Here is a 12,624-nt window from a genome sequence, read left to right on the forward strand (position 1 = left end):
CGCCCCCCCCCAGCTCCAATCCGCACCGCCTTCCCGCCGCTCCCTCCGCCGCCTGCCCTCAACCCTGCTTAGGCTCCGCTCCGCGCGGCGCGGCCCGCACCATGGAGGCGCCCCCAGTTACCATGATGCCCGTCACGGGCGGCACCATCAACATGATGGAGTACCTGCTCCAAGGTAAGCGTCGGGCGGGGCGGCGGGCAGCTCCCTCCCGCCGCCCAGGATAGCGCCGGGCGGGCCGCGGGGCCTGCCTGCCTGCCGCCGCCGCCTCCTCGGCCGAGGGGGCGACCCCCGGGGACCTGGGTGTGAGGGGGGCGCGAGGCTGCCACGGGCGGGCGATGGCCACACGCTGTGGAGAAAGCCCCGCTCAGACACGGGGGGAAGGAGGGAGGGGGTGACCGAGACGCTGTGTCCCCCCGCTGCAGGAAGCGTTTTGGACCAGAGCCTGGAGAGCCTGCTGCACCGCCTGCGCGGCCTGTGCGACAACATGGAGCCCGAGACCTTTCTGGATCACGAGATGGTGTTCCTGCTGAAGGGGCAGCAGGCCAGCCCCTTCGTGCTGCGGGCCCGGCGGTCCATGGACAAAAGCGGGATGCCCTGGCACCTGCGCTACCTGGGCCAGCCGGAGATAGGCGACAAGAACCGCCACGCGCTGGTGCGCAACTGCGTGGACATTGCCACGTCGGACAACCTAACGGACTTTCTGGTGGAGATGGGCTTCCGCATGGACCATGAGTTTGTGGCCAAAGGGCATGTGTTCCGCAAGGGCATCATGAAGATCGTGGTGTACAAGATCTTCCGCATCCTAATGCCAGGAAACACAGAGAGCATTGAGCCGCTGTCCCTCTCCTACCTGGTGGAGCTCAACGTGGTGGCACCAGCAGGACAGGACGTTGTCTCTGATGACATGAGGAACTTCGCTGAACAATTGAAGCCCCTAGTGCACCTCGAAAAAATCGACCCCAAAAGGCTAATGTAGTTGAAAAGCTGGGCACTGGAGGCATTGGTTTTGTTAGTGTTCCCAAAGACGGTGTTTTTCTCAAAAGGCCTTTTGAGGGCAAATGAAAACAGGGAGAAGGGAATAAAGGACTATGTATCGGTTTTGTCAGTTACAATTACTGAGTATTTTTTCCTTCACTTGTGGATGTGAACTAAAGTGGACACTTTAAATTAAGGCCATTCAAAACATCAGTAAATACTAATAGTGGTAGTTTTCTGTCTCCTGTTGGGGACATATCTGTTAGAAAGCATGTTGCCTAATAATCCAAGAACATCAGACTTACTGGAATTCACCCTTCTGTGTACGCACATCCCAGTGCTGCTTTTTTTTTTTTTTTTTTTTTTTTTTCCTTTTTCAAAGCAGCATTTGTGTTTCCTACCTAGTTATCCAAAATTTTTCTTTTTGGTAATACATGAAGCCAATATCCTTTAATGCAGGGGGTGGTGTTCAACCAAGCATAAACCCAGGAACTACACAGTATAAAAAAGCAAGTGCATAATCCTACCTACAAGAGAACAGTAAAGTAATAGCATATGCAACAGGAATAGCAAGGACACAAGATACTTCATAGTGAAACTATTTCCGATATCTGTTCCTGATATAACAAATTAGAATTGGAAAACAATTTACCAATATTACAATTGCGAGAGGTTTTCAAATCTTGTAGTGCTGTTCCATCTTTTTCACTGAAGTTGGGTATGGCAGTCTTAATTAATGAGAAAGCAGTAAAGTGCACGGGTTCTTTTATTATTAGATTTCTCACACCTTACAGCAATATTGAAAATTGATACATTAAACAATTAAGAGCATCATACAGCTGCTCATTGAACTAGTTGATGTTGATGTTGAATGATGTTGTTTAGCACCTCTCTTTGTAGGATGGTTTGTTACCATCCCTATATTTCAATAATATTTGTATTAGGTTAGTAGTTTTCAAATACAGCTCAAACAAAAAAAGGTTGGGAAAAACAACAAAGATACAGAAGCTTATTTAAATGTGTCAAGTTCTTTATAGAAGGCAGTCACTTTACCCATTACCAAAATGTACTGTCCTCTGTCAGACACTGCCGCCCTTTAGCACCACACAGCTGTCTGTGTAACAACTAAAGGTAAAGACCGCTCCCACAAAAAACTTCAAAAAAATCTTTTAAGTTAACAGATACATTTTCAACACTGGATTTTGGACAAGATAAGCCATGAGAACTGGATTAGCACTCACAGAGTGTCTCAAGTGTTCCACTGATGCAGGTTTTATGTATGGAGCATGGGAACAATCAAGGACTTGACAGGGGCTGGAGGATGCCATTATGTTGAATATGTAGCAACGGTTTCCAACAGGGTGCAAACGATGAGGTGACCTGTGTGACTGCTCATGAACTAGACTGGAAAAATCTTGAGGGGTATGGACGCACCTACAATTCTTTTGTTCATACTCAGGCATGACTCATCCTCATGATACAGCACACCATCCTGGGCTTCCCAGTCTGGAATTCTGTAGCATACTGGTACCGGGCGTAACTTGCTGGAGGTGAGGGGTAGGTTCCAGAGCTCTGCCTGTACCCGGGAGCTGAACTTGCTGGGTTGCTCTGCGATTCAGCTGCAGTCCCACCCCAGCGGGTGGGAATCCTCAGGGCTGTTGTCATATCCTGCCACTGTAACACTGGTTAGGAATTGCTTGCCACAGACTTCTATGATCCATGGCTTGACTCTTGTGACAGGAAATTTTAGAAAGAAGTCCAATGGATCAGAGAAGGAGAACATTGCATGCCAGCTTTTCAAAGGGGAGCACTTGTAGTACAAGGGCACACAGAAAACAGCAGGTCCTTCCCATTACATCTTGAAAGGAATTTGGAAGGTAAATTAGCAGCTGGAGGGGCAAACAAATCAGAGTGTTGATGTGATGGTGACACAGAGGTAAATCCCACATGGAATTTCAGGCAGACCAGCTCAAGCAAAAGGAGACTGGAAAGTTCATTATTGAAGTGAAGTTTATACACTTGAGATGATAATAGGTCTGACTATTGCTTGGTTTAAGTTCCCCCAAAATAAAAATTATACTTTAAAAGTTTTTTAAGGAGAATTAGTTTAAACCTTAAAAACTGGAGCAATCCATGCTACCAGCCTTCCTTATTCTAGCTGTAGTCTACGCACAAAAGCAGGCATGCTGAGAAAAAAAGCTTACTGCATCGATGGTTACAGCTGAAGAGAAATGGACACTTGCAGGCACCCAGTGCTCAAAGTTTATCCCTTTCTTTTATCTAATGAAATCCACTTTTATCCTCCTATGAAACTTAGTGTCCAGCTATAAAATCTAAGATGACAGCAATGCTATTAGTATTACACACCAGTAAATTGCATGGCATCACCCTAATTATCATTTATTATATCTAGGGTCAAATTTTATTGTAGTTACAACAGAGAGCTACAGAAAAGCTCAACCCCTCCTACTGGAAAGTATGTATTTTTTAAGTTACACGCTTAACTTACAGGACCAAGAATGTGACGGTATTCTTTTTATTTTATTTTGGGGGATTTCTTTTTGGCAGCTAAAATAGCTGCAACTCTTCAAGGGCAGGGCTTACCTCAGGGCTCTATTTGTTGCAATATATTACCCGAGGCCTGATGCAGCTGAGCTTAAGGTAAATTTTCTTTCTGTGCAAGTAATGCCTTCTGTTATTTCAAACTGTTCCTCCACTCTTGCATACTTGTAAGGTTTCTACAACTTTATTGATTACCAAGTAGAAAAAAGTAGAAATCCCTGCATAACAAATAAAGGTAGGATTGTTATTGATCCATTAGGCACCAGCTATTACTGCTATTAAGAAAGCTTGCTCTACAAAAGCTCATCTCAGTTCTTGAAAATTCTTCATACTTTTGGGCGTTCCTCAGTTCTGGATCTCTGTTCTTCCCATGGAAACTTCCATAACGCTGTTAATTCTGTACCAACAAAGACAGGAGCTGAAATACTTTGGAAGTGCTCTATATTAAGACTATACTGTACAGGAACATCTTTTAACATGCCTCTGATACGCTAGCACAAAATGAGCCTTTTGATATATAAACTAATGCAGCATTCAAGTTTTCATCTCAGTAACCTCAGTAATATGAGCAAACTGCTTTCCTGTTAAATGTCTTCCCTACATTATAATATTATATATAACTTTACTCATGATCTAAAAATTGATTAAAAGGTAAAATGTTTTAAGTAAGTTTCTCCAAAACACTGAAAGATAAAAATAACTACAAACCAGGATTTTTCTTCATAATTTTTAATACTTCTCACTTTTAAATACTGGTTTTAAATTTGTGATTGTAACATGGAAGAGCCAACTTCTTTTAATTTTTAAAACTTATCATTAGGATCATAAAGCTATTATAGAACAGTTACACTCTACACACTCAAGGTACTCAAAAATATGATTCATGTTTTAAGTCTGTAGATGAACAGTGGTAATTCAAATACAGCATTATCTGTACAACTTGACAAAAATACAGGTGGACAATCTGATTAAAGAGAATCTGCACAACTTCATACAAGCCAGCTCAGCCCAATTAAGTAAAAGGTAATTATTTTTTTTCCAAAGTGCATCACATTTTTCACAGATAAATTTGTTGAAGTAAGATGTTCAGGTTCTCAGACAGGATAACAATGACCATCTCATCCCCATTCTCAAAACAAGTTCTATCAAGTCATTTCCTTCAAATCTAGTTTGGCAGCATCCAAATTCTCCAGACAGACACAGATATTCAGAGAATGATATCTAATGGAGAAGACTGCTGCAGTCTCATCCCTTCAAATTGGTTCAGCTTATAAAAACATCCATTCTAGAGTCAGGAGCTGCTTCTGCAAAGACCACCACAGCTGTATAAATACTACTGATCCATTAACAGGAAGAAGTGAACTCAGAGTGCACAGATACATGGCAGTGACTGAAAAGAGGGATGGGCTCTCGAGACAGGGCAAATTTTATAAAACCATAAAAGCAAGATCCCTTCCACAAGAAAGGATCTAATGGCTGCTGTCACACAGACAATCTGAGAGGCCTACGGGGAACTGCCTTTTTTCCATTTGTTTTTAAAGAGGTCAATTAATACCATTTTCTCAATCTTACAACTCCTTCCATATTCTTTAAGAAGCCTCTTACAACTCTGATTGGGCAGGGCTAGCTGTAGTGAAGTACCAGTGCCTTTATCTAAAAGTAAAATGTATTCTTTACAAATAGTATCTGTAGTGTAATTTTATTTACAGGATAAATCGCAAAAGTACATCACATTTAGTGCAAATGCAACTAATGATATAAGTTTATATACTGCTTTGTAAACTTTCCATACCTTTGTAAAATAAAGCTATCCAATTAAATTAATAAACTCACCTGTGTTCCAACAATTACCAGAAATGGCAAATAAGAAATTAAACTCTTCATATTTTGGATTTTTTTTTTTTTTTTAAAGTTCCCATCAGTGGCTATGGTGGAATGAACCATTGCTTGGTTGATTGTAGAAAGATGAAATGCATTTGAGGTATACGATTTTGTTGTTGTTTTTAAACATCGCTATATAAAATGCTCACTGGTGATACAGTAAACGTGTACAAATTTTCATCTTATTTGCCTTACTAGCATTACCATATAGGCACTTTTCTACATATTCTAATTAACAGAATAACTCTGTAATAAGGCATAGTCCATGCACACCATTAGAGAAAGGCAAATAAAAAGGGAAGAGTTATGGAGCATGAAATCTGCATGCATGTGTAATCACGTGTTATGTACGATTTCATCTCTGGAGAGAAGATGAACAGAAAATTTTTCAACACTGTGCAGATCACATTTAATCATTTACCAAATCTTCATTAAGTTACTATATTATATTTATTTTCAGGCACCTACCATACTATATGAAATAAGATTTTCAGCTTTCTTTTGGAAAAAAAAAAATCTGAAACTTTTTTCTTGAGAAACACAGGTTAGTGAAACACCAAGCAGTCTCTGAAGAATTTCCAACTATGGGACATGAACAAAAGACCTCAGAGTCAGTACCAGTCTACCACAGTCCTCCCCTAATGCACCTCCAGAATCAAAGGCAGGCAAATATCAGACACTTAAATTTTCAAAGCAACTAAAGGGAACTTTCCAATAAGAACTATGCATCCATACAGCTCTGGTAGGTTTTTGATCAAGAGGCAAATCATTTTGTACATGAACCTCATAGCATGGCTTTATTCAGATGAGGAAAACACATGCAGTATCTGAAAATAACGTACTCATCTTCATTCTAGACTGGGAATGTTGTCTTATGTAGTCCAAATTACTTCAATATATATTATAGTGTACCTTCTCACAGCTTTGGGAAAGCCCTAGATATCATGCAAGAAAGCAGTCCACATACAGCATGGACAGATGACTTCTGGCTTTCAGGCAGTCTCTTGCCCTCTCATACAGAATCTTCCTAGGTATTTCTGGATCATGTTTAATAACAAAAATTCTGTAGCACATATTACATAACTAAAAAATACAATAGAAATATAAAGATATCTGGAAAAAAAATAAAGCTTTTCACACTCTTACTCCTTCAGAACCAAAGATCGTCATAAGAGTAAGACAATAGAAAAGGCAAAGTCATAAGGATATTGACAGCCCTCAGTTATTAACTGACATTTTATGTAACAAGATGATTCATTATAGAAACCAGCAGCAATGAACTATGATTATACAAAGCAAAACAAAACCTGCCAATAAGTCACCTAGGCTTTACTGAAGTCCTTCCCCATCCCCAAAATACCACATAGATTTTTGTGCATATAAAGCACATACAGTATGCTATATGTGCATTTGTCTTTTGTGCTTTTTAAACATGCACAAAAACTGTGTGAATATCTTAGGAAGGCCAACAGTGAAATTCTCCAACTTGTTTAAAACTAAAGCAGTAACCCACGTTGGTGATTCAATTGTACACATTCTTCCTCTTCTGAAGCAAGCAAATAAAAATGGAGCCATATACATGTTATCAATACATGTATTTATAGTTACACACTGATTCAGCAAGAAAAGTTAGCAGGAGAGATCTAGTGTTAAATATTCAACCTCACGGTGTGGCAACGCTTCGTCACTTCAGTATACAAAGCCTAGAACTTGGGCCATAAAAAGACTGTAGATCCTTCGTTCCAGCATGGAGCACTCTATGCATGGTCACTTCTCCAACGTGGAATGTTCACCCAGTCTTGTTCCGATCACTGCAGGTAAGCAAAGATAAAAATACAGCACTGAAAATTTTGAATACTAATAGGAAAACAAGAACTTGCTAAATACCTTAAATAGTATCAGCACTGCTGCAATCATGTTTGAACTGTTGGCTCATGACAGCTGTGTTTTTAATGGTTCACCTACACTAGTTCTCTAACAATATACAATTAAAAATGTGAGTCATTACAGGGCTACCTGTTACAGAAGGATCAAATGAGTAAGATTTTTGGAGTCTGAAGTAATAACAGAACCTCAAAATAGAGGTAGCCTATGTCATGCATAGAAAAAGTGACAAAAACTCATTTTCAGATCATGTTGTAATACTATAACTAGCAAATGGAATTTGATAGTTTGACACTACAGTTATACGTGAAGAAGTACATAGCAAGAGTCTACACTAACAAAAATTAAGCAGATCCTTACTTAGCACTAAGGCTTATGTTTGACAGATTCAGGCAGGCCCAAAGATGACCAAGAAATCCTCTTCTAATGTCACATAATCATTTAAATGTTAAAATAATTTTAGATTAGCCCAATAACCTGTAACATTAAAACACATCCATTCATTTCAGAAAGCATCTGTAAATCCCTTTTGTTTCTTAGGCTCATCAGAAAGGCTAAAAATTTAAGTCACAGCCTTTTAAATGCTTGAGTAACTGACACTAGTCTGTCAGAAGAGTTCCATTAATAAAAATCCTAGATCAAAACTATTCTGTCAATATAAAAAGATTACGTTAACCATCATAACGTTCTATGAAATACACAATTATAAGTAGAATTTAAGATATCAAAACCTCATGAGGCTCTAGAAAAACTTCAGTATGTATTCTTTCAGAACAAGTGTAAAATGCCTGACAGGTGAGAAATAACACCACTTCATCCTTTGGCGCTTCTACGTAAGTTAGACATGTACACAAAAACTTGCAAGATAAAACTAGTAAAAGGTTACAAAAACTAATACTTGATAACTATGCAGCCCTTATTTTTCATGATAATAATACACACGAATTACACATTTTTTTAAAAAAGTATATTGCATACATGTATTAAAACTAGCACTGAATTCATGCTAATCATCGTAAGACATTTCTAGATTGCATACGTCTGTTTTGCCTTTAATTTACAACAGTGAATCAAGAATGAAAGAAATTAATGTATACCTGCTAATACTAGAATAAAATAGGCTTTCCTGCTGTTTTCTCTTGTACATATGATGTAAAACGCTTCAAGAACTTTGGATATTCTCTTTTTGCCACTGCCCGTAACACTGATGCCGGTGCCCATCCTCCTGGGTTCACTAGAAGTAGACAGGAAGACAGACATTGAAATACAGCAAATCTGCTAAAGTTTGGAAGAGAAAATTAAGTTTGTTGTTCCTGCAGCTCTTTCTGAAGTAGCAGAAAAGAAAAACGATCAGCAGATTTTTTTTTATTCCCTTACAGCTTGTATTGTAGCACTTTCTGTTCTGAATACTCAAGCTCAGTCCAGTTCTATGATGTCACTATTTAGAAGACATTAAACATGATGTGTTGCCAGCCTTTGGGGAATGCCCAAATGGAAGATGATACTAAGAACTTGCAAGAAACAACAGAAAGAGACTCAAGTTACTTCTTATCTCAAATAAAAGAGAAGTCAGTCTTAACTTTTCAATAACTGCAGCATTTGTCTGTAGAATTTCTACATAGCCATGACTTACAAATTATTTTTAAAGCACTTTAAACAAAATTCAAGCTGATTCTAAAATATGCTTCAATTCATAGGGCAAGTATTTTGCTGCAAATACTGCCAATTCCCATATAATCACAGTTGAGAATTTATCAGTGAAAATGTATTTTTTTAAGTAATTGGGAAACTTCTAAATAGGAAACAAAGCAGCTTACCCCGTAGTTTGACACCATAGAGTATTATTTGTACAGGATTTAATACAAATTACATCACTCCATACTATATGGCAGAGATTTACCGAACCAATTTTTCGGACTTTGACTGTTTAGTAAGCCATGCAATAGGTGGTTAAAAGTAATAAGCAGGTGAACTACTCTGGAAGTGCTTTGTAGCTGCAGGAGAGGAGCTAATAAGTATGTAGCTCCAATACTACAATACACTGCTAAATACTGGGTACAGTAACAATATATTTAGCTTTGATAACTTTTCAGTCAATGCAAAGGATTCTATCAGTTAAGAAATTAAAAAAAACTAGACTAGCTAATACAGCTTGCAAACATCCTCATACAAAATGTATTTGCTCCTCCTTAACACTGAGGGTAAGAACTATATCTTTACTATCAGAAGCTTTGCAGCCCAAATTGGGGAAAAAAAACCCAAACAAACAAACCAGCAGTACATGAAAAACACATACTATTACTGAAACTAAAAGCTAGGCCAAGTCATCCCAGTTGCACACATTTCTTCTGCCCACCCTCCTTCATCCCAAGGTTCTGTACTTAGGACTGAGCTACGTTTATTCCTCTCCGAGTGCCACAGAATGAATGATTCCATTCACTGATTCATGTAGCACATTAATTCAAGTCTTTCTGAATATGAAGACCACAAGTATGATGCTATATATAAATTTAACAGCTTTTCTTCCAGTATTCAGCTCCCTAGAATTAGCATACATCATAAATATCATACTGAAAAATTTTAGACTTACCATTAGCTACATATGTAATCTTGCATAGGATGTTGTCCCTGCTTATTTCCTTGTTCCCCTCTGGTGGGCTTACTAATGTCTGACAAATCATAGCAATATTTATTTTGGCACGGACACAGCGGTTGTTCAGCTGCCAAAAAAAATGAAACATTTGTAAGCCTCAAACTAAACTAAATGTGAGTGAAATGAAGTGTACATGGTGAACGGGGAAAGGGTTAAACTAAAATGCCTGAATCTCAGGTTTCTGCTTGCTTAATACATATTACAAGCAAATTACTCCAATCATTGTGACAAATAAGTAAAGAAACATTTGAAGAATAATGTATCAGCATTCACAAATATCAGTTAGGAACTTTTCCCTTGTAAAGCAGTCTATGGCATAGCAATTAGCAGAGAACTATTCCAAAGAAAACAATCATTGCTACTATCTGACAGAACCAAGGCAGAATGGTTAAGACAGAGGTTTAACAGATTCCATACCTACAATTATACAAGCCTATTCCTATATCTGACAATACTGAAGAGTTATTGATTTGATTCCATAAAAAAATAACATCAATTCTTAAAAATGATTTCACATCTCCAGAAATTTTACTTCCATTCTGCTGCAGTACCTTAGATCTGCCAACTGTTGAGGTAAGGCAAGAAAGCTTTTGGCTCAGAATGCCTTTATCAGGTCATTGTGTCACCTCATTTAAATAAACTGTATTTTTGCAGAACACCCCACCTCCCTCACACTAGTATTGCATGTGAATTACCACATAATAGAAAAATGTTATCTTAAAAGCAGAACTTGATAGAACGACAATAATACTTACAGGAGCACTGTCATGTTCCACAGAGAAATTGCACACAATCCATGTTTCAGGATCATTTTCACTGAATGCTGGTATCTTTCTGATGGCAGACAAATACAGCACATCCCTTTGAGAAGCTGGCCACACCCTCTGCAGAGAAACACCTGAATATAAGCTTTTCCAGTTTTGCAAATTAAGTACTTACTATCCTTAGATGAAGAAAAAAACAAGCAAGGCAAACCAGGTCAGTCATGTTATTTAAGTAAAAGTTTCTTCAAGTTAGTAATGTCATTTTCAAAACTGAAAGGGTGTACAGATGCATATCAGGTTACATGGCTATGGTTCATTTAAAAAAAATTAAGGCAAACGTTTAAGGCCTTTGAAATGCAGAAATCCACACTTCCGTGCCTTTTTCAGTAGACAAACAGGAAGAGGCAGTTCCCCTCCTGTTCCCTCAACCTGGAGTTTACATTTTAGTTAATGCTTCTAAGTTATGAATTAAACTAGCAATTAAGTATAAAGATGTACCAACAGTTACTTATGTCTCCAGAGACAAAAATATTTAAAACAAATATTTCAAAAAGCTACTACTTCAGTAAGACATAGTAAACTGATATTATCTAAGACAAAGTTTCAGAAGCAAAATGATGAAATATGAAAATATACAAAAGCCATTTTCCTGACACTCAATAGTGAAAAAAATTCTAGCTTTTACCACAACACTATACAGTTTACACAACTTTCTTACTCAAAATCTTGAGCCCTCTGTTACAGAATTTTTAAGGTAACTGCATTACTGGTAAAATTGTCAAAGAAAAATATTTGGTTTAATATTTGAATATACTAATACATGGAATAATGTAAGACTAAAGATGAATCCGTACACTTCATTTCCATTTTTTGAACCTCTAAGTTAGTTATTTGTTTATAATTCAAATGAACATTTTAGTAAATTTACAGAATTTGTTGGGGCATGGGAGAAAATGAAGTTACAAAACCAAATACTGTACCAGCAATTATGCCACCTCATAATGCAAATCCGTATGTCAACTAACGGTGGTCAACAATAGCTTGCATTATTGCAACAAAACACATGATACAGAAAACTGTTCCTTGTAGTCAGTGTTGATTTATTGCTTCAGTTTGCTTTAGATGACTCCTGCCTTGCTGGCAGTGACATATTTCAAGATTAAAAACAGTCCTCACTCATTATTACAAGCTCTATCAGACACAGGCGCAACCAATTATGCTATCAAGACAAGTTTGATAAATTGACAAAGTTGCAGTTTAATACAGAACTTGTTCTGAAGTGTTGTTTTGAACAGTATTTTAAGTTGTTAAGTCATTGAAGTATTCAGAATATGATTAGAACACATATGCCCCAGACTGTATCAGTAAGGTACACATACGGCTGAAGTATTATTACCTTATGTGTCTGGTAAATGATGATTGCATTATCAGCTAAATTTTCCACAACATGGAAATTTTCAATTGTTGCTAAAAGAGGAGGGAGGGGAAAAAAAAAATCCATCAGTAAACAAGCACAGATATTATTAAATCAGTGTTACAAACAGTATATTTGCTGATAACGACGCAAAGCTTAAGAACCAATTCCTTACTTTCCCAGTCATTACGAACATCAACATTCCAGAAGTAGTGGCAGACTTCATGCCCTGTTACCCCTTTAACAGCGTGGGTTGCTTTCAAAGGATCTAAGACTATTCCATTCTCTTCCACCTCTCTTCTGTATACCTATAGCCAAATACAAAGAAAGAAATGGAGAACAGAAATTGTCAAAACTGTTCGTGTTTTAATTGTTTAAAGTGTCAGCAGTTTGGTTTTTTTTTTAAAAAAAAAAAAAAGAACCAAAACAAAACACTTACCTAGAAGACCAACACATGAGTAATATGCCAGTGTTCTCTGATAACTACCAAG

At 38.0% G+C, this 12,624-nt stretch overlaps 2 protein-coding genes across 4 annotated transcripts in view; one reads left to right on the forward strand and one right to left on the reverse strand.

Moving 5' to 3' along the window:
• Positions 1 to 81: 81 nt before the first annotated feature.
• Positions 82 to 1,962, forward strand: MED18 (mediator complex subunit 18). Its single transcript, XM_082497291.1, has 2 exons — positions 82 to 174; positions 423 to 1,962. Exons 1-2 carry the CDS (start codon positions 102 to 104, stop codon positions 974 to 976), a joined length of 627 nt encoding a protein of 208 aa, XP_082353417.1. The 5' UTR covers positions 82 to 101; the 3' UTR covers positions 977 to 1,962.
• Positions 1,963 to 3,727: 1,765 nt separating this feature from the next.
• The window catches only part of CERT1 (ceramide transporter 1), a 79,498-nt gene continuing 70,601 nt past the window's right edge, over positions 3,728 to 12,624 (reverse strand). For 2 of the 3 annotated variants that reach the window (XM_082497779.1, XM_082497778.1), the window contains 6 exons: positions 12,309 to 12,441; positions 12,116 to 12,186; positions 10,711 to 10,839; positions 9,893 to 10,022; positions 8,400 to 8,536; positions 5,619 to 7,229 (listed from right to left, as the gene is read on the reverse strand). In XM_082497779.1, coding sequence (XP_082353905.1) covers positions 8,409 to 8,536; positions 9,893 to 10,022; positions 10,711 to 10,839; positions 12,116 to 12,186; positions 12,309 to 12,441 — 591 coding nt within the window. In that variant the 3' untranslated portion in view covers positions 5,619 to 7,229; positions 8,400 to 8,408. Of the gene's footprint in view, positions 3,935 to 5,618; positions 7,230 to 8,399; positions 8,537 to 9,892; positions 10,023 to 10,710; positions 10,840 to 12,115; positions 12,187 to 12,308; positions 12,442 to 12,624 lie in introns of those variants that run through there. The other variant, XR_014270209.1, reaches the window with a different exon arrangement.

This window comes from Vanellus vanellus, assembly GCF_965231255.1.
Source record: "Vanellus vanellus genome assembly, chromosome: Z".
Taxonomy (NCBI): Eukaryota; Metazoa; Chordata; class Aves; order Charadriiformes; family Charadriidae; genus Vanellus; species Vanellus vanellus.